We start from the raw sequence: 22,380 nt of genomic DNA on the forward strand, positions 1-22,380 counted from the left end.
GTTCTTGGTTGGTTTGACATAAATAATTTAGTACTAAATGCTAAAAAGACTAAATGTGTTTTGTTTTCCTTGCCAAATGTCAAATCAAATCCTTCTGCAATAACTTTGAAAAATGAAAGGCTTGAGTTTGTTGAGTCGACGGTCTTTTTAGGGATAACCCTTGACTCCAAACTGCAGTGGGGCACCCATTTGTATGCCCTGGCAAGAAAACTAAGTAGTGCCATTTATGCAATAAAAATAATTAGAAAACTTACGGACATAAGTACTGCTAGACTAGTTTATTTTAGTAATTTTCACAGTATTATGTCATATGGAATGTTGTTATGGGGTAATGCAGCAGAGATTGAAGTTGTTTTTATTCTACAGAAAAGAGCTATCCGATCTATTTACAATATTAGCTCCAGGACATCATTACGCGAAAAATTTAAAGAAATAGGTGTATTAACGGCTGTTTCACAACATATTTATGATAATATAATCTTTATACAAAAGAATATTAAAAATTATTCTATCAATGCTGATGTACATACTATTAATACAAGAAATAAGAATAAACTTGTAACCCCCAGTTTCCGTTTGCATACGGTAAATAGAACGTTTTTGGGCAATGGTATACGCATATATAATAAGATACCGGAAAATATAATCAATTTACCATTTTCAAAATTTAAAAATATTATTAAGACTAAATTAATAAATAAATCATACTATTCATTAAAAGAGTACTTTTTAGAAAGAAACGCCTGGAGTTAGGCTCGGGTTCCATCATAGGACGCTAATTACTGTCAATAACAGCATTGTAAATGTGTTTATTTGAAAAGAGCAACTATGCGAGTTTCTTGCCGTTTCTTCTCGCTAGAAGCTGCTTTCCGAAACGGTGGTAGTATTTGATTATTGACGATTTAAAAACGCTTCATTATGAAGCTTACTTGAATAAAATTGATTTGATTTTGATTTTGATTTTGATTTCAAACATACACTAACGAAATTAAACACACGTGCTTGGAAGCCTAAACTAATACTCAAATATTTAATTCTAATAGTGTACATACATATGTGATATATACATGTCGATCCGGCCACCTCTTTTTTTATAAGTTGGTTAAAAAGGGGCTTCTTTATGTTACATTTGGCAAAGGAGCTGGAGGCTCATCTGATGCAAAGTTACTACCACCACCCCTTTGCAACACTAGGAGTGCGTTGGCAGCTTTTAAAAAATGTTTACGTATTTTTCTTAAAGGCTCTGAAGTCGTATCGGTTCATAAAAACAACCGACGAAAGCTGAAAGTTTCCGAGAGTGGTCGTGTATGCCAGAAATAAATATTTCAGCATTTTTTTTATATTTTCCGTATTTAATTGTATTTAATTCATAGAAAATTTATAGAGTTTTATTCCGTATCGATTGCGTTTCGTAACAGATTAATATAATTCATTAATTATTATATAATTGCATTAAAGCTATTAACATCCAGTCACGATGAATTTTCTGGTGACACGTTCACGGTTCCTGTGCAACTTAGTTATGTACATTAACATTTATATGCCTTTATAAATTTACTGGTGCAGTAACGTAATTTGTGTGATGATCAGATTTTATTTTCTCATCAGAAATCAATAAGTACATAATCCTTTGTTATCAATTATAAAATTCTTTCTTTTTTGTGTAAGACTAGCGACCCGCCCTTTCTTCGCACGGGTGCAAGATGCAATTTAAGCCCAAAATAATTTAATACATCTCTTTAAAACTTCTATTCAGTGGTTGTCTAATATATTGTACTACATGCACTTATACATAAAAATCTATCTATTAACGCATCAAAATCCATTCTGTAATTCTAAAGATCGAAGCGTACGTAGGGACAAAGAGCGGTAAGCAACTTTGTTTTATACTATGTAATAATTATTATTTACGTAGTTTTAATGTAAATTGTTATAAAAACTACATGGATCGGGATCTGAAGTAAACAAAACATTTTATTTATTTTTATTTCTCTATAAAATAAAATACATTTCACTCCAGCGTATTTCACTAATGAGCTCTTTAGAATCGACATTTCTAGGAATTAAATTAAATGCAAAGACACCAACCGTTCGGATTATAGATTCTACCAAGAATGAACGGCAAGTAACTCAGTCGTTGATATTTGCAGAAATGTAATAACATTAGTATTGATATTATTTTATTTAATGATTAATATTATTTCCAAATCACATTTAAATTCACAAAATCATAATCAACAAATCAATAATGCATCTGTAAGTTCTAACGAGCGAGGCCGGGAGGTATAAATAAAACGTTTCATTTCTAAAACAATTTTAGTTGCTAAAATATATTATGAAAGGGTAAGGTAAGATCTCAGTTACCGATACTGTAGTCTAGTGTTATTATAATATGCATCTAAAGTACATATTTATCTGTGTTTCAGACGTCAGAGATGCCTTAGTATTCACATATTAAATTCAACGAGTTTTCTTTTTTCAAATATCACATTAAGTTAATTAAATCTATATAAAAATAAAAAATAATAACTATTAAAGAAACAATTCGAAATTTAAATTTAAAAAAGTTGTTATTATAAGCATACACCTGGACTCGAAGATCGTTCACGGAAGTCACAACGTTTTACACTCATAGCATCACTTGAAAAAAAATCCATGCACTTAGTGCTGAAATAAGCGCGCCTTTCGACCGCATTCACTTTTAGCGATGTAGTTTTTCTCCTTTTACACCCTCCACACCCATTCTCCCATCAGCATTCACCATCTCTCTCCGACAACGCATCTCCACGGCTCTACTTTGTTCGCTTCAACGTTTCGTGACACAAAGCAATATGTGAGTTAAGTTCACTGTAACGGTTCTTGTTTGAGTTGCGATTTAATGCCTCCTTAAACTGAGATGGTTTACGGGTTAACCCGGCTGAAAAGGTTGAAAGTATCAGCAGTTATTTACTTTTTGGATCCGTTCAATATAAACTTTAAATCCTTTGAAGACACTCGCGCCATTAGACATCGAGATGAATAAACTTTTTCAGTAGGCATTTTAACATTAAGAGATCATTTTATCCAAAACTTTATTTAAGATAAAAATCTTTGACAGCACCAAAAGTCAATTAAAAAGAAAACTGTTTAATCTTGTTCATATAATATTTTAATATTCTCAAGAGTCGCGAAAACTCAATTGAAAACAAGTTCCTTACACTTTATATGTAATAAATAACAAATGAACTGCACTTGTAATAAAATGAACAACATTTGACCTATAATAAAAAATTAAAAAATTAATAAATCAATCAATCAGCCCATTCTCATCCACTGTTGGACATAGGCCTCTCCAATTGCATGCCACTGTGATCGTTCTTGGGCTACTCGCATCCAGCTCCTGATATTATTGATGAATTAAAAAAAATGATACAGAAAGACCAGGCTATACTTTGCTATAAAAGTGTCGTTATGATCAAAATTATACACCTATTTAGCCTAAAATACGATACGATACACCAATTGTAAATAAACCTGCAGTGTGACATACAAAAATGATCAACCAAAACATTTGTTTCTTATCTTGTAGAATATTGGCTACAGCGAAATAATCAAAAACAAATAACTATTCAGTTCCAATAAGGCGAATCCACTTAAACAAACGAATCCCCGTCTGATTAAAACTTCCTCGCTCATCTGAAAACAATTTGGTGGGAAAAGTGCTGAGATTAAGAGCTAATCTATATTTGCCAATGAAACAAGCATCAGGGAGACCACAACTTGTCCAATTTACATGACGAAGGTGGCGATATCGCAAAAGAGAGTTTTCGACAACTTTTATCAGATCCTCCCATTGCGGTTGATGAGTACAAAACTTTATTAACCGGCCCTAAACGATGATCGGAACTCATGGAGAGAGATTCGTCGATTGATTGTTTATTATTTTTGATGATATCGAAATTAAATATTGTTACACAGTCAATTACATTTTCATTAGAATGGCGTTACTCACTTCATTTTCTCGGGGAGTTTAAATTAAATAACCCTTTAAGTTAAATTTTATCGGAGTTCTTATTGGATGGTTTCAAATTTCCCTCCTTTGTTATGAAGCCAGATAAACTTAGCGTATTTGTAAACTCAAAAATCGATAACGTTTTACAAAATTATATAATTATTGTAAAAATCTATAAGACGATTAATAATAATAATTTTTTTTACTATTAATTACTTTTTTCACATTTAATGTTATTTTTATCACATGCAAATGCAAAAATATACTAAAGTTTTTCTTTCTGTACTATCTTCGAAGGTGGTTGTTTTTAATTTGATAAACTATAATAAAACGTAATAATTCGATTAATTTTATAGTCCACCATTAATAATATTTCTATTCCAAAATAATTATACAGTGAAATAAAACTAGCTATAACAGATTTGAATCGCGTATATTAATAATTTTTAACATCCCGATGTTTCGAGCACTTTACAGCGTTCGTGGTCACGGGTAGACTGTAATTATACAGTATCACCACCATCAATAAAGTATAATAATAAAAATAATTTTACAGAATTAATAACAAAATATTCTATGATTAATAATTTTCACAAATAGGTAACAGGTTTAATTTTAAGTATTTATTTTAGACAATTACAGAATGGCAATGAATTTATGTTAAAATAAAAATGTAAGCGTTAAATTATACAAATATTTTTATTTTTATTATTCCCTTAAACGATTATTTATTATTTCTTATATTATCTTCTTCAGACTTGAAATTAACAGATTATATTGAACACACCAAGCAACGATACGAATAAAATAAATGTTCGAGAAAAATTCGATAAAAATCGCAAAAAAAATCAATTTATGTACATTGAATAAAACCCGTCTCCATATTATGCTCACTGTAGCTTACAAACTCTCGAACTGACTCCGAGGGACTCGGATTAGGCAATTCCTACAGCCGACTACGTATTACACGAAGAGATTTAAACTGAATTAACCGTTCGATCGGAAAATTGGAATGCCACACAGATAATTACCTGACACTCACAGAAAAGGAAGCCTTTTAAAGGAGATTCAAATAAGCGTGGTCGAAGGACCAACTGAGGCGACTAGCTCGCGCGGTCTTTCACTAAAATAACCGATACCGTCAGGACGTTCTAGAATTCTTAGCTATTACAAACATAGCTTCAGCTTTAAGTATTTATGCACACATATATAAAAAAGTAACTGTAAAATCAATCATCGATCAAATAATTGGAATTTGTAACGAGCTATTTTCATGATGAATTTAATTCGATTATTCTGTAAAAAGCAAATTCACTTCTGTACATTTTGCCATGATAATATTTTCGTTTGTGTTTTTTTATGTTATATACATACAACATATACTGGGTAAGATGAAGGAAGATCCATTTTACTCGTATATAATTTTTGCCATCGATCTATAATTCTTCCCTAAGAAATAAATACTTTATTGATATTTCCCCAGCACAGAAATTTCGAATGGATTATATGTGGGCGCACTCATATAAGACCTTCTATAGACTGCATGACTTGGCTACCAACTGGCAAGAGGCCCGACAAATGTGCGAAGCGGAAGGAACAACATTACTCATCCCCGATACACTGGACGAAATGGAAAACTTAAAACTACTTATGAGCAACATGAAGGCACACTACACGGCCATTTTTGTTGGAATTCACGATAAATTTTCTGTTGGCAATTACGTCACAGTAAAAGGTACAACAACAACAACAGCCTGTAAATTCCCATTGCTGGGCTAAAGGCCTCCTCTCCCTTTAAGGAGAAGGTTTGGAACATATTCAACCACGCTGTTCCAATGCGGGTAGGTGGAATACACATGTGGCAGAATTTCTATGAAATTTGTCACATGCAGGTTTCCTCACGATGTTTTTCTTCACCGCTGAGCACGAGATGAATTATAAAGACAAATTAAGCACAGAATCAGCGGTGCTTGCTTGGGTTTGAACCCGCAATCATCGGTTAAGATGCACGCGTTCTAACCACTGGGCCGTATCTCTACTCTCTCAGTAAAAGGTAATTTATAACATAATGTATATCACTTAAGACGTTTTCGACTTTAAAGGTTTTTGGTGTTGAATTTTAAAGGAGAACCAATAACGGGTACGATCTTGGAATTACTCTGGGCTGAAGGTCGACCTGATAATCTCAACGGCACAGAACATTGCGTTGTTATGACGAGGGAAGGTTTGTTTGATGATCGCCCATGCTCTGACATATATCCTTTTGTGTGCAAAATACTAGGAAACGAGACGAAATATAATGAACACTGTGATAACTTTGATCCAGGTAACTAATCATTATATAACTTTTTAATAGATAGCAACTTCTGAAATTTTTCGAATAAACTTTGAAATTTACAGATATCGCCACATAATGAATGAGCATCATAGGCAGGCTTCTTTCGCTTTGTCTTCCTCTCTATTTATATTCTCTCTGATTTCTTTGTTATTGTTTTAATTCACGAGAGTTTTTAATAACATTTTTTTCATGGTATTTGATTATTCTTAAACTGCAATACTAATCAAACTAATATTATAAATGCGAAAGTACTATTACAATTTACGGCCTGTACCGAATTTGATTAAATTTTATGCAAGCTGTAACCCCACAGAAGGATATAGGCTACTTATTTGTACTGAATACTTGACGTCCGACCCCTCAAACACAAACGTAGCGGCGAGCGTATAACAGTACATAATATATGGCGAAGGCAACCTCGTTTCGATCGGGTGTCCCACGACACCTTTTTTTGTATAAAATTATGCGTAGCGACTCCCATGCCTCGTACTACGTATGGTATTATGTCGGAATTTTATTCGGCCATGCACACAACAACACAACAAAATTTCAGCACATCATATTCACGAATCGAATGTAGCATCGCATCGCAGTCGCATACGGGACGAATCAAGAAACATTTTCTACAAATAAAAATTGACTGTGCATTTTCCTATATTGGTAATGTCAAGTCATGTAGGTCAATAAACAACAATATTATTCTGATGAATGCAAACTTACGGTCATCGACCTTTGTTTCATGTGTGTGTGTGTGTGTGTGTGTCCTTTAAATGTTATAATGATTACAATCACATATCACTTTCTGACATTTCACAATCGTGTTCTTTGGTGAGATTCGAATAACTTGTTGTTGCCATGTATTATCAATGAAGTACTTAGTCGTATCTTGGTAGTTGCTTTGTCCAAGACTACCCAGTAGGTACCACCTACTCATCATATTATTATATATATTCAACCGTGGTCTGAGATGCTTATTTATCTTGCACACTTATTTACAAGCACAAGGCATATAACATCGGACAGACAACAAATCCTCCTATATGACAAAGAGAATAAAAATAAATAATTGACATTAATTTACACAATATAACCTAAAATTCCTGTCGTATTATTTAAAGCCTTACTTTAAAAAGTTTCTTAGCTGGTATTTAGTTAAACAATTATTTCTCTCTTTCTGTCATCATTAATTCGACCTTTGAAAGAAGGGGACGCAGCATTTAATAAAAACTCTTTTCACAGGATACGCTCCCCATCAAGCGATAAGTGGTAAATGTTACAAGTTTCACTCGGAGCCGTTGTCTTGGCATGACGCCTACTTGGCTTGTAAATTGGAAGAAGGACGTCTAGCTATAATCAACTCACCCAAGGAAGCGAGTATAATCGTCGGCTTCCTCGGCGAACATTTGAATAGTAACATTCCAGATCCTAACATACTGTACATCGGCTTCAGTGATCTGATGTTCCCATATCAATATAGAACTATTGAAGGTAAAATTATTTCATTTATATTTTTTTGCTAACGCTCCCAACTTCTAATAGGACTCTTTAAGGATATTTTTATGAACATCTTTTATTAATCTAGTAATGCCTGAAAATAATTCAATGAAAACAATTAGTGATTTCACCTATTTCGCTATCGCCTTTTGTTATATATATAAGGCGAGATCAAAGATATTCCACAATAATGTGGATAATTTATTTTTATACGTCATGTGTTAAACAATACTCCTTGACCACAAGGACCCAAGACCAAAGAAAAGAGATCTCTTACAGCGTCAAGCGGCCCGTATAACATTCAGCGATTGTTGCCATCAACAAATAAATGAAAATAATAGTTACTCTTTCCTTCATTCAAACTATAATACACAGACAGAGAAATCTATGTTTGTTTTTCTTAGCCGTACCAAGGAAGCAACGCACGCAAGTATGCAAGGAACATACGAAGCGTATTAGTTCAGTATTGAACATATTACAAAGTTTCCTTAAATCTATTCATAGACTAAGTCAATAAGTACATTATTGTCACCGCTTGGAAATATCCCGACGTTTTTTCATTACAAACTGACAAAATTTCTTAATATTACATTGCAGGTCAAACCCTTGACGACGCTGGCTACGCATCATGGAGTCCTACGAAAGAGGACAATAAGGAAATAAAAGTGAAACGTTGTGGAGCGATTTCTCGAACTGGTTTCCTTAAAGTTACGTACTGTGATCGACCGGCGATGTTCCTCTGTGAAAAAATACTCAGCAGAACTGTAAATTCATTATAGAACTAAAATACAGTTTAAGCCACCCTTGGCAACAAAAACATTAACAGTTGTAGGTTATAATAATCATATATTTTTTAAGATTGAATGATATGCCAATAAAAATTAAATATAGTTACTGTACAAATTATGACCGCCTGTAATGGTAGCAGAATGCAAGCAGCCTTTTCCCGTTGATTTGCAATTCCGATCCTCTGGGTAAACAATCAACCAGCTTTCATGTAAACTTATTGATACCACTTGATTAGATTACAAAATTACTTTGAAAATAAAATAAAACATTAGAATAAAAATAAACACTAAAGTACCTAACAATTCATCAGTAGTGTACTAAGCTAAACATCGCTACTAAAAAATATTATGTGCGGAGTTAAAGTATGCCAACCAAGTTTCATTAAACGTACGAAGAACATACCTTCTTAATTTTCAAGGTTATTACATTGATGAGTAAGGACTAGTTGATACAGCGCTAAAAAGGTTATATATAGGGTAATGGCGACCATCAGACGTTGAACCATCCATTAGTCAGTACGCTTTACAAATATAAATAAAGAACAATGAATATTGCAAAAGGCCAACCAATCAGCATCAATAACAGCTCCAAAATAAAATATCATTTTGAATATAGAAAAGTGAGTAATTGTGTATTCGGATTAAATTGTGTTTGTGTGCGTGCCTGTATATTGACGTGCATGCTATGTATGCGACCACCCTATGGAGGTACATTAGGACATCGCGTTCGCCGAGACCACCAACGACGGCCCGGTACCAGCAACCCTTGCGCAACATCTCGCCGCCCAACAACGGACCACACCGATCTTTCTGTATAATTTCTGTGTCTCTTAGAATTAAGAGAAGTATTAGTATAAGTAATATAGTAATTGGTTCTGAGGGCATTCTGTGTTACAACCTCAACACATTAATTAGTCTAATTAAGTTAGTATTAATAAATGAGTTTGTTAATTAAAATAAATTAACTTTTAAAGTACTTTCGGTTTTTTTTAAGTCCTTCTGCGAACGGCGTAATTTTCATGTGTATGTAGTTTGTTTAAAAACTACAAATCTATTTATGTAATTATGTCATAAATTGATATGGACGCTACGACATAAGAGCCCACGTTAGTGGCAGTTAATGTCACTCGTCATGACCTCTCATCGGATTCAGTGTGCCCGACAGGCACTGACGTTTGACGATAATATGCCTGCAATATACATTTAAAAGCAGTGATGCGCGCGACTCGATGAATTGCGACTTTGTGGATTACAACCGCGGATTGAAAGGAGTTAATAAGCGTGAAATACTCGTATTGTTTGCTTTTGCGTTTAATTTATAAAACCAATTATTAATATTTGTTGATGTGTGACATCTATTGACGACTTGGAAGTCGAACTCGTATGTAAATGTAGAAAAATATATGTGAAAAAAAAAAAATATGTTTTGAGATAGTACGTAAACTATTTGGTTATATATTTATTTAACACTTTTTTGTATACCACAATTACAATCACAAACGATTACCGAAAAAACAAACTAATAAGCTAAAGGTGAAACAAAAGGCGGCCTTATGGCTTATTAGCCATTTCTTCCAGACTACCTTGGGTTAGAGGATTGTGTTTGGAAGACAGTATAACAGTATATATCATGTAGTATGGGTAGGAAGCTTGTCATAGTTATGATATGTCTGAGTTATTGGCAAAAAAGGCTTATAGCTTTGTCCTCAATGAAGATACAGAGGTTAGAAGTGCACAGAATAGCTTAAGAGAAAAGATAAAGAGCAGAGAAAAGGATAGTAGGTATGGCCTTGAGAAATTTTTCAGGGAACCACCGTATCCATAGATTAATTAAAGTAACTCTTTGTTTTTATTTATATAAATACTTACAATAACTTTTCTCAGTAATCATTAATTATTATATTTCACATCTATCCCGCCCTAATCTTTATTTTTTCATTTATCACCTCCAATCTAAAACGACATATGTATAAAAAGTTCAGTCAATTCGTATAAATACTCGTTTTTTTAAAAAAGAACAATATCGTTCTATTTCGCTGACTCAACAAAAGGAAATGAATTACAAACAATACAACGAAATACTTAACCTCATCATTCAACCAATCTACTTCCTAAGCCCTCATCGCATCTCTATTCTCGAATTCAACAATTGATATTCGTTATTCAAATTACAATATCAAAGCAAAAACAAATTACAGCATTCGCACGTAACTTAAATATTCGCAGCCGAAAAGTTTACACGTGAACTTGAACAATTAAGTTAGTTTGAACGAGGTAGTTCATGATTAGAAGGATGTCCGTTATCCTTGCTCGCGGCGTCTGTCGAAGCAGGATACATACATAACATGATTTTGAACATTGTTTCAAACAAATCTGTTTTGATTTATCAACATACCTATGTAGCAAGTTATGCTTCGTACCCACCTGTGCTAAATTCGACTATGGGTGTCTATAAATATAAATATTGGACAACATCACATACATTACTCTGATCCCAATCTGTATCTGTAAGTAGCTAAAGCACTTATGTTATGGAAAAACAGAAGTATCGACGGTACTACAAACACCCAGACCCAAGACAATATAGAAAACTAATGGACTTTTCCCACATCGCCTTGACCGGGAATCGAACCCGGGATCTCGCAGCGGTGTGACCCATGAAAACCGGTATACACACCGTTCGACTACGGAGGTCTATGAAAATGAAACTATAGATCACAACACTGCTACCTCACTTCGGACTAATAAAAAAAAAATCCTTTTCTGTTTAAAAGTTTCTTCTGTTCATGTAAATGTATTCTATAAATATATTGCACATTTAAATAAAAAGTACATTATAACATAGTAAGGGTAATTAAAAGTGAATTGTAAACATAAAATAATGGCACAATGTTATCGATGTTGCGTACTAACGAAATTATTCGTTATACGCAAGTGCTATTAGGCCCCGATCCCTCCGGGTGATGAATAAACTACTATCGTATTGGCTTACGGAAATATTAATAATTAGCAAATGCATCGCGCGACTCTGATTTCATTTCAAAAGATTTATAGCTATAATAAAATTGTAACACGAGCTTTTTTTGTTTCATTTATTTATACAGCCATTAATATTAACGATTGGGGGGGGGTCGATTATACTACTATACTATTTTAGGCTATGCTGTATACTATACACTGCTGTCCGTGGACAGAAGGAAACTATTTTGTATATTTTATGTACTAAACGTGACTTTATGCAGGATTATTTTTGTTCTGGAAATTGAAAGAGGCTCCCACGGGATAGTCGTGTATTAAGTAACCTGGATCCGTACGATGTGAATGACAAAACATTTTTTTCCAAATAAGGGTGTAAAAATCTTTATTTGTTTCTTTAAAATGGCTATATGCATATTCGTGCAATGTTTTGAAATATGAATATAATATCTTATATTACTTATAGGTTCAATGAAATTTTAGAGCTTATTCCACCACGCTCTGAAATGAGGTGATTGTGACGGATTTTCATTCAACAATTATATGACTCAGTGTTGCTTGACAAGATTTGGCCGAGCCATCCTTGGTTATGATTTATTTACCCTTAAATAGTAACTTATGTGTACATACTATTTAAAGCAATAGGTAGTTTGGCAAAAGGTCACCTGATGGTAAGCGCCCTATATCACCTACATCTGACATCACCAATGCGACAGCAGGCTGACATAAGGCTCTAAGATTTTATGTCAAGTGCTTGATGTGATCTGATTCCTCTAACATTATACTACCTTTCAAACAGGTACACAAAAATTCCAAGATTGCTATTTGACGGTACCATATGTGATCAGGTGGTGGGTACACAGCTAGACGGTTTTGTATAATGTTCATCGACCAATATTCATATTTAAAACTATATTATAAATATAATTGTACATTCTTTTTTGTCTTCATTATAATATAATTAATCACGAAAATTTCCATCCGAGTACTTACTGATATGCATCAATATTGATATTAATATCTATATTAAAAATGGATGGAACCACCTGCATTAAACAGCTTTTGCGAGCGCTTGACGGTCGGGTTTGAGTTAAATTTTATTTGATTGCGAGCCCGTCACGACAACAGGCTGATTGATGTATCGCCGTCGCGCTACCCGTTGTCAAAGATGGCGGCAATTAATGTACAGAAATGGATACACACCATGAATATTTTGTTAAGTTTAATATTATTTTTGGGTTCATTTAATATTGAAAGTATAATAATCGAGTTGAACAATTTAATTTTAGCTGAATTTAGTAACAATGATTAGAGTTCATTTTATTTTCTATATTTTTATATGACATGCCACCTGATGGTAAATTGTCACTATCCCGTATAGACAATAACGCTGTAAGATATATTAATCTATCAAGCCAATGCAATACCGACCTTACGAATTTAGATATAATGTCCTTGGTACCTTTACTTACATAGGTTTACTCGCCCTAAAAACTGGAATACAACAATCCTGAGTACTGCTCTTTGGCGGTAGAATATCTGATGAGTTGTTTGTATAACTACATGAGGACTTACACAAAACCACCAATGTAAAACTACCAAAAATTGTTTAGTAATTCAAGGTTGGAATATAAATTCTAATCGTAAATTTACAAGATCAAATTAAACATGTCATCGCTTCGGAATCGTTCTAATAAGGACTATGATATTCAATATTTATTCTATAAATAAATTACTTAGATATATCAATTAAATAAAATTCAACCAACATGAAAACATCGATAAAGATGTTAGACTTTTGATCTTACATCATATTTGATACCCTCTCAAATTAAATCGGTAAAAACATAGGTCATTTTAGAACTATCTAAATTAATAAATCCTGGCGATATTCTATTAGATATATTCAACAAATGAATCTTTGTTATCCTAATGATAAATTACAAATGAGCTTATAAGTCTACGCAGATGTTACACTAATTCATAGATTCGTGACACATGAAAAGTCGCGATGTCGATAAAACATCCCCTTTCATACGACATTAAGTACGTTAGTTACGGCACATTTCGTAACAATCTGTAAGGTGGTTCAGTCGCGTGTGAATCCGAAGATACAGCGGTTCATTTCCTCAATCCCAGTCACTAGTTTAATATTAACCTTGTAATAACAGCTTACAATTATATCATTCAACAAAATACACTTATACGAAACATTCTTATATGAAACGTAAAACAAATCTATCACAACTAGAAAAAGGTTGGTCAAAACAGTTTCAATCAATTCAAATCACATAAACATATAGATACTAGGAAATAAATTATTATATAAATCTTATTATACAATAAAGAATAATCAAATAATTGTAAAAAAATAGCATTGTAAATCTGTTTATTCGAAAAATGCAACTATGCGAGTTATAAATACACAGTATGTAACAGATGCAGGTTTCTTTACGTTTTTTCTCTTCAAAGCCGACAACGATATGTATTCAGCTGTTTGTGCAGGCTTGATTCTGCTTTGAAATAGTTCAAAGCCGTAAATGTTAACCGTAACATTTTTTTCTTTTTTTATGATATAGGTGGCAAACGAGCAGGAGGCTCACCTGATGGAAAGTGACTACCACCGCCCATGGACATCTGCAACACCAGGGCACTAGCAGATACGTTGCCGGCGTTAAAGAAAGGAGTACGCTCTTTTTTAGAAGGTTCCCATGTCGTATCGGTTCGGAAAAAACCGCTGGCGAAAGCTAAACATTTACGGGTTGTTGGGTAATTATTACTTAAATGGTACAATTGAACATTTTTGCAATATTTGCAATCAAATAGAATCTTTGTGTTGCTTTCAATAATGATTTTTTTATCATCATTTTTTTTTAGACAATATTAGGTATAAGATCATATTTATTGTGTTATTATAAGACTTGTACTAATCTATGAGGGTACCCATATTAATTATTCAATGCTTTTTTTGTTCAATCAATGGTGAGTGAGCCAGTGTAATTCCAGGAACAAAATAAACCTGCAAAATGTATATTTTTAGATTCTTTCGTCGAACAGATATATCTCAACGTACAAAATAAGATTATGGGACGAACAACATATCAGATACCATGGTTTACATATGAGTAGTATGTCTCTAATTCTTGCTAATTGAGAGAATATAACCACTTACCATTAGTATGTTTATTTACTCGTCAGACATTATTTAAACAGAAAATAAACTATTCTATTTAATTGAAGTTAACAATAGCCTCCACGAGACTGTGTCCTTTAAGGCATTAAACAAAAAGCTATGTGTATTTTGATGGTCATTTTACTTTACACTAATTTGATTTACAGTTTCAATTATATAACGTAATGAATTAAATTATAATGATTTAAATGTTTATCGTAGAAGTATATATTTTTGGTATTTAATTCCAGACTTCCAGTCACAGAAAACTTGTGATTTGCAAAAAATAACGATAACTTCGCCGTTATTTAGTGTATAATAAGGAATCAAAATTGTTTTAAGAACGCATACAAATAAGATTAGATTTTAAATTTCGAACTAATTTTTAAACATTTAATAGCATTTAGTATATCCAAAAGTTCTTGTAAAAGCCTACTTGAATAGAGTATATTTTGATTTTGTTTGTATTTTTTTGAAATGGAGTTTTTAAATATCGTTATTTTTATCATGGAATTTAGCTTTGCTGCTGCAATTCATCTCTAAAAACTACTTGCACATCTCAGAACGCCCAAAAGAAGTGATAAACCAATCTAAGTTGGACCGGCTTAAGAGAAAAAGACAGAAGAGAGGATGACACTGTAACGCGTTACGTAACGAAGCAGTTTACCCACCCATAAGACGTCATCTCTACAGAAATACTAACATATAACGTAAACGCAGCTTACATCTCTTCCACAACATCCACCGTCCACTTCCGTTACAAAATATATCTGTAGAGTTCGTTTATATAAGCGTCTTTTTCATTTATTAAAAATGTTCATGAGTTATGTGCCTGTGACGCATTGTGGATTCTGAAATTATTGCCAGTAAATTCTCTTTTGTTTATTGTAAAACATAAATTACATCATTAAAAAAACCTCAAGTACGAAGGGAAAGAATGTTTCGTAAAGTGAGTTAAAGATACATGGAACGGAGTACGTTGAAAATTTAAGAAAAGCAATAAAATTTCATAACTTTACCGAAGCGGAATGACAATAAACTGCATCTCGATTCTGATCACACTCGTTTCGATATTCAAATGCGGGCCAACACCTGAGACATCGCACTTCAGTTTGAAAAATGCTTATTATATTGCTTTCTCGTAAATGAAGAACAATTTTATTTCTATATAAACAAAACGTAACGACTCTATCAATTTATAACGAAAATAATGGTCCCCGATATAGGACAATTAAAAATGATTCATTCTTTGTTCGAAATATATTTAAATTGTTGTCAGTTTAATAATGATGTTCTACATTACACTTATTTATAAAAATTTACATGATTATATTTACGTATCTATTATGAAATATGACGTTTTATAAAATAACAACAAACAGTTGACATACTCTGAACCGTAGATCGGAGTTATGTGATAAAATCATCAGTACGGATGTTCTTGATCCATCCGACAATAGATAATTTGTCTAACTCTTAATGTAATTACGCGCTTTAGCGAAAAAACATAACGATAATTGAAAATTTTATGAAATCCCCTTACTTGTTTGTTACAGGTAATAAAAATTCGAATACTTTATTTACTAATGCTTTGTTATCAGAAAGTATACTTATAAAAACATATATTTTTAAATTATACTTAAAAACTAACTTAATAAGTAATTTAATTAACAGCTAATGACATTAAGCCACTATAGACATATATAGACTAAATAAAGCTGAAAGTTGAATTTATAGAATTGCATTTTAATGAATAATTTAACCAATACAAATACTTTTATTTTCAGGAGAGTCTAAAGCAAATTACACTACTCTATGAATGGAAGATGTATTGCCTAATATTACTCAGGCTAGCTGAAAGGCACCGCTTAGTTAAAAGGCTAGGTCGTTAATTAAAGGCTAATTAACCTAGTTGGCTTCAACATACATAGTTTTAATATATTTAGTTGTACGAAATGTTTAAAGATAACTGTGACGTATGCCAAATAAAAGTGTAACACTGATTTTTATCTTAAATACTTTATTATAAATAAATAGATAAAGGTTGTATTTTTATCATTGTATGTGCGTCTGTGTGTCTTTTATTCAAGAAATTACTCATTTTTATTTTTACATTATAATTGAGAAAGACTTATAATTTGAAAATATCGCTAGTCCGTTCCAGCACTAAAAAACTGCGCTATTAACGCCTAGAGCATTGTCCTTTAGTCTAGTGACTTCAAGAAATATAAAACATTTCTCCAATCACCAATGTACACTTGTTAACTAAGGTATCATGCCCATTGTACTTGTGGCTTAATCTCCCTTCTACATCGAACACAGCAGTACTGTTTGGACCTGGAATGTATGATGAGCTGGTGGTTCATACATAATATGTTCCTTCAGACGACTCGTGAAGAAGCACTTTGTGCATTGGCACGGCGAGACCGACTTCATTCCTCCTGACTGTACTGGTCTTACCCGAGACAGAGTGGAGGCACAACCTAGCTATATAATATAAAAACATATATACATACCACCATCAAGTATTAATCGATGTTAGTTATAATTGTTACATAGTCGTATACAGTAAATTGCATATGCACACCATGCCCGAACCTGTTGTTCTTTCGGAAAAAGATAAAGCTTTTTTCGTAGTCTATTGTTTACAATGATCTCTTAATATTCTAATAAAGAATACAACTAGGCATTCTAGAATACTTTAGAGTTCGACAATCTATATATAAGCGATACAAAGTCAGACAAAGTAGTTGTTTTATCTTCGAAATGTGGTAGACGATATAAATAGTTGTACTTTAAAGGCTAAAAGGACAAAGGTGTGGCTAGATCGAAATACGAAACATGCACTCAAAGTAATGGTTTCTAGAACGGGAACGGTTACTTTGCTCCAATTTTCAGAGGAAAGATTAAAAATTCATGTGATCAAATGTCCAGGAAGAGTTCCGTGTGCCATTCGACGTGCAGTCTGATATAATGTTATTCTTGAACTCCGCTGTATTCGATTTATACGGTACGCTAACATCGCTGAAAGTGTATCTTTATTTATAATTTGCTTACTAACGTGCTGTTATTATATGGATTTAAAATTGACAAAGCCTGCCCTATAATGAAGAAAATAAAGTAAATAGTACCTAATAGCCTGTAAGTGTCTCACTGCTTAGCTGAAGCTTAGGCCCCCTTTGAGTAGAAGGTAAAGGATAAAATTAATCGAATAATTTCAATACAGATATAATTTATCAAGTAATTTTTAATCTTTAAAATCTTCTACTGATTTGAGATGTAAATTCTTCAGAAAAGACCGACAGCAAAACTCAGTAGTTACGCTTTAATGAAAACTTAAAAATACTATACGCAATAATATTGTATAGCTAGTTCTTTTAGTAAGGTTGACTGGCATATCTAAGAGGATTATAAGCAACATTGCCGTTATGAGAAATGTTAACCATTCCTTACATTGATAATACGCCACTAACCTTAAAAAATATTGGTCAATATTATATAAGATTTTAAATTAACATGGTTATTTTTATTACTACCGTTATTAATTTCGGAATATTTACCATGTTTTTTATTTTTATTCGGTGGAGCTCGATATTTCGACATTATCTACGATTGTCTTGTTCACGAGACTGTCAATATTAATTTGTAAGCGAATCACAGGAGGTAATGGATTTAATTCCTGTGGTTGATTGTGAGTGTGATTTTGGTTGTATATGCAGTAATAAGCATTGATGATATATCAAATAATAGAAAAAGTTTTATATTTATCGAGCTGTCTTTTATTTTAACATTACACAAAACATAATCTAAATAATAGGAAAAATGGATATATTGCGAAATTGTAGCAAAGACAAAATAAATATAATTAATCATAATTATTTGTATGAGCATTGCAGATTTGCGTAAGTGATATCCTATCATTATCATAATGCCAAGCAAAGACTTCTAATTCTTAAGAAGAAGTCTCCGAGCTTACTCCATGTAGCTAAATTATTTAAATCAACATTGAAAATGGGAAAATCTTTGATACTTGCATAGGTTATAGTCGTAATTTTCGATTATGATTCACGTATTCTAAATGAATGAGATTCATATGCAATAACATTACTAATTAGCTCGTAGAGCATGTATTTCATTTCTATTTCTGAATTAAAAATATATCAATCAATCTCAAACTGCCAGCGCAAGCGGAGATGGCTTTGACATTTTTTTGTAGTTTTTAATCTTCTTATTATGCATTCCATACACGCCTACTCCTTGTAAGGCTTCGGATTCCCTTCCACTCCACCCGACCCGCGTAAGCTGAAAGCAAAGCAAAACTTTCCAAGCAAAACAAAGTTTTAGATTTTTATTGCTTTTAGAGTACGTGAGATGCAATAATATTAATATTTTACTGAGTATGTGCATGAATATTACAACGATGGTCTGAAGTAATAACAGGAATACAAGCTCTACTTTTATATTAAATTAAAATTTATATGTGTTTTTGAGACAGCGTCATAAATATCTTATAACCAATACAGTCTAAACTTTGTAACAAACTCGTAGATACTTCTGGAAGAGACATTATATTGAAATGAATTAAAGATTAAATTAAATTAGGGAATATTTTAAAATAAATTCCACAGGACACCTATACCGAATTATTTTACTATAGGTATTCAGCTAACCTACTTAAAGTGATAAGTCAATATTATGATTACATAAATATTTAAACTTAACTTTCCGTTTTCAAAACCACGACCAAGAGTGCCAGTTAATTAATTTCCAAATATTTTTTCTATTAAATACTTTTTTATCTCAATAGAAATTGCTTGGTTATTTTAATCGATGGCTATTCAATCAAAATTATGATAAGTTAAAGAATATCTCTCGCACTCAAAACAAATCGTTTCACTTGAAAAAAATGTAAAGCAATGTCGTCGATGTTCGTACCATCATTCGTCTCAAGCACAATCTGTCTGCTGGCGACGTGCGTCTTGGTACTTACGCTAAAAATGCAAATTTCTCGAACTGCCACCACGCCCTCGACGATACGACGCTATGCCAACAGTTGACAGAAGACGGGGAAGAAAGGATAATTTTTCACCGAAGCAAATGAACAACAGACGCCCCCAAAGGTCATGTCTTTAACATAATTTTATTGAAACAAGGAAATGTTTCTTATCGTACAATAAGGAACACTTCCTTGTTGTAATGTTCACATGTAAGGTCGATTTAACAAATAGATTAAATAGATATTAAATTTAAATATCAGCTCGCTGTGCACACCCGCCGTCTTCACCACGCGTCCATTTTCATATAATCTTTTCCCGCGCTTTTGCTATGTGTCACTCAAGATGACAGATACATAATTGCACAGATTTTATAAATTTATACAAAATATAAATCTAATATTCATTAACATGTTTTTATAGATCTGTGTACACTGCAAAACTAAAGGATTTAATTGAGATTATAAACGAGAGTCATACTGTAATACATACATTCCGATTTTATAATAATTAATATTTCTATATTTAAAAAAAAGAAACAAATTAAATACAATGTCAATTGCAAATTTATTTCATTGTTCCTTTTTACTAATCTAAATAAATCCTTAATTTCAATCTTTTATAACAACTGCATATCCTTTTCGTTAATTTATTATTAACTATTATAATATTATAAAGTATTCGTAAACAAGCTTATCATATTAGCCATATAATTTTATATAAAATAGCAATTAATCTGGACTTTCTTTCACTCATATCGTTGATTAATGTTTCTAAGAATTAATTTTAGAATTCGAGAGTTAATTATCAAGGCTATTAACACATTAGGAGTGTAGAATGGACGGTATCGTAAATCAGGAGTGCAAACAGTGTATTAATTACAAATGCAAACAGCGAGTGTGGTCGGCCGCAGCCGTCTCTATCCAGCTAATGATTTGCAGTGCAGCTATACAAACCTGCGGACAGAAATATCCTAAACTAAACTAATATATGCGTGGTATAAGTCAATTATACAATTATATAAAATGTTAAATTTTACATTCCTTTTTAATATATCTAATATTATATCACGATGACTTTAAACAAATCATTCTTTTATAGACAACGATTTAAAGCAATTTTAATTATGATAAAATAAAGTGTATAATTAATTTTGTATTTAAAAAACATCATTTTAATTTACGAATGAAGTCACCCGTACCAAAAAAAACTGTAATACCACTAAAATATAGAATAAATTTTAGTACTGTTTACTTGTAAGTCATCGCGATGAAAGAAACAATACCCCTGACTAAGAGCCCGTTTTAATTTCATTTCCATTACTCGAGCGTATAAAGATACGGTTTTGCATAGAAGCCGGGATAAAAAGGAATACGTACAGCAACGTCGAAACAATAATGTGCGATTGTAGTTGCTTCCACAATAGGAGTCGGCGCCGAGACATGCGGGCGGGGGGGCAGGAACGTAAAGTAGAATCGGTTCTTTGAAAACATTCGAGTATACATTCGGAAATAAAAATTATCACCCAAAGCTGTCCACGGCATAATCTAGCTCGACCTTGATTAGTAACTTTCTATTAGAAAAAAATTACATTGGAATCGAAAACCGTCTTATTAATACGATTATTTGTAGTCGTAAACTTTCAGACATTACGCGATCGAAATTGAATGTCGAATTCAATCTAAACGAATCGATTTGTGAGTCGATATGTATTTTATATAAAGCCATTTGTTATATTATTAACGAAATTAAAAAAATATAACAATCAACAATTACAATATTAAACTTAATCTTGCAAAACCTAATTAGCATACTGTGTACGCTATTTAAATAAATATCTGTATTTAAAGTTAAAAATACTACTCATTTTAAACAGAAGAATAGTTTTAAACATAAGATTATGATATCGAAACAAACAATAACATAATAAGATTATGTATAAAATATAAGAACATTTTGTTTTCAAATAGTTGACTAAAAACTACATAAATAGTTATATCGAATTTCCCTATTTAAGAAACGAGTCAGTGCAGACTACGTGTATAAAACAAGTGGAGAATTTTCGATTCAATTCGAGCTCGACCTCACCTTGCTTTAAGTGTGAGAGAGCTATTTTTGTTATTGTTCACTCGGGACACACAGGTCGTCCGGTAGTGTTGGAATGGTAACCAAGAATCCCACATTGGGACCAACAAATAATACCAACAAATAATTTGAACGATGTTATTTTTTTAAAAGAGTTTAAATTTCGAAACAATTAAAAATAAATATGATAAATAATGAGGTATAATATTTTTATTAGTCTTTATTGAAGTAAACAAATACACACGCATCGTATGAAACTAGTACAATGAAGATCCACATAGCACGTTTGTATTGTAGAAAATGAAGGCCAAAGCCATATCTGGCGAGAACACCTCACCAATCTTTCATCACAATCCTTTTTAATTGTATAGCTAAGCGGACGAGCAAATAGGACACTTAATTGTGGGTGATCACCACTACATACAATGGCGCTGTAAGAAATAGTAACCAATCCTTACACAGCCAATTCACCATCAACCTTGGGCATGGATATGTTATGGCCCTTGTGCCTGTCGTTACACTGACACACTCATATTTCAAAT

The 22,380-nt window shown here is 32.5% G+C and overlaps 1 protein-coding gene across 1 annotated transcript; it reads left to right on the forward strand.

Annotated features, from left to right (window-relative positions):
- Positions 1-5,301: 5,301 nt before the first annotated feature.
- Positions 5,302-8,757, forward strand: LOC124533254 (C-type mannose receptor 2-like). The gene is made up of 5 exons (XM_047108463.1): positions 5,302-5,377; positions 5,475-5,726; positions 6,117-6,317; positions 7,569-7,817; positions 8,421-8,757. The coding sequence occupies exons 1-5, from the start codon at positions 5,323-5,325 to the stop codon at positions 8,600-8,602; spliced, it is 939 nt and encodes a 312-aa protein (XP_046964419.1). The 5' UTR covers positions 5,302-5,322; the 3' UTR covers positions 8,603-8,757.
- Positions 8,758-22,380: the final 13,623 nt, after the last annotated feature.

Source organism: Vanessa cardui, chromosome 1 (genome assembly GCF_905220365.1).
Source record: "Vanessa cardui chromosome 1, ilVanCard2.1, whole genome shotgun sequence".
In the NCBI taxonomy this organism is placed as follows: domain Eukaryota; kingdom Metazoa; phylum Arthropoda; class Insecta; order Lepidoptera; family Nymphalidae; genus Vanessa; species Vanessa cardui.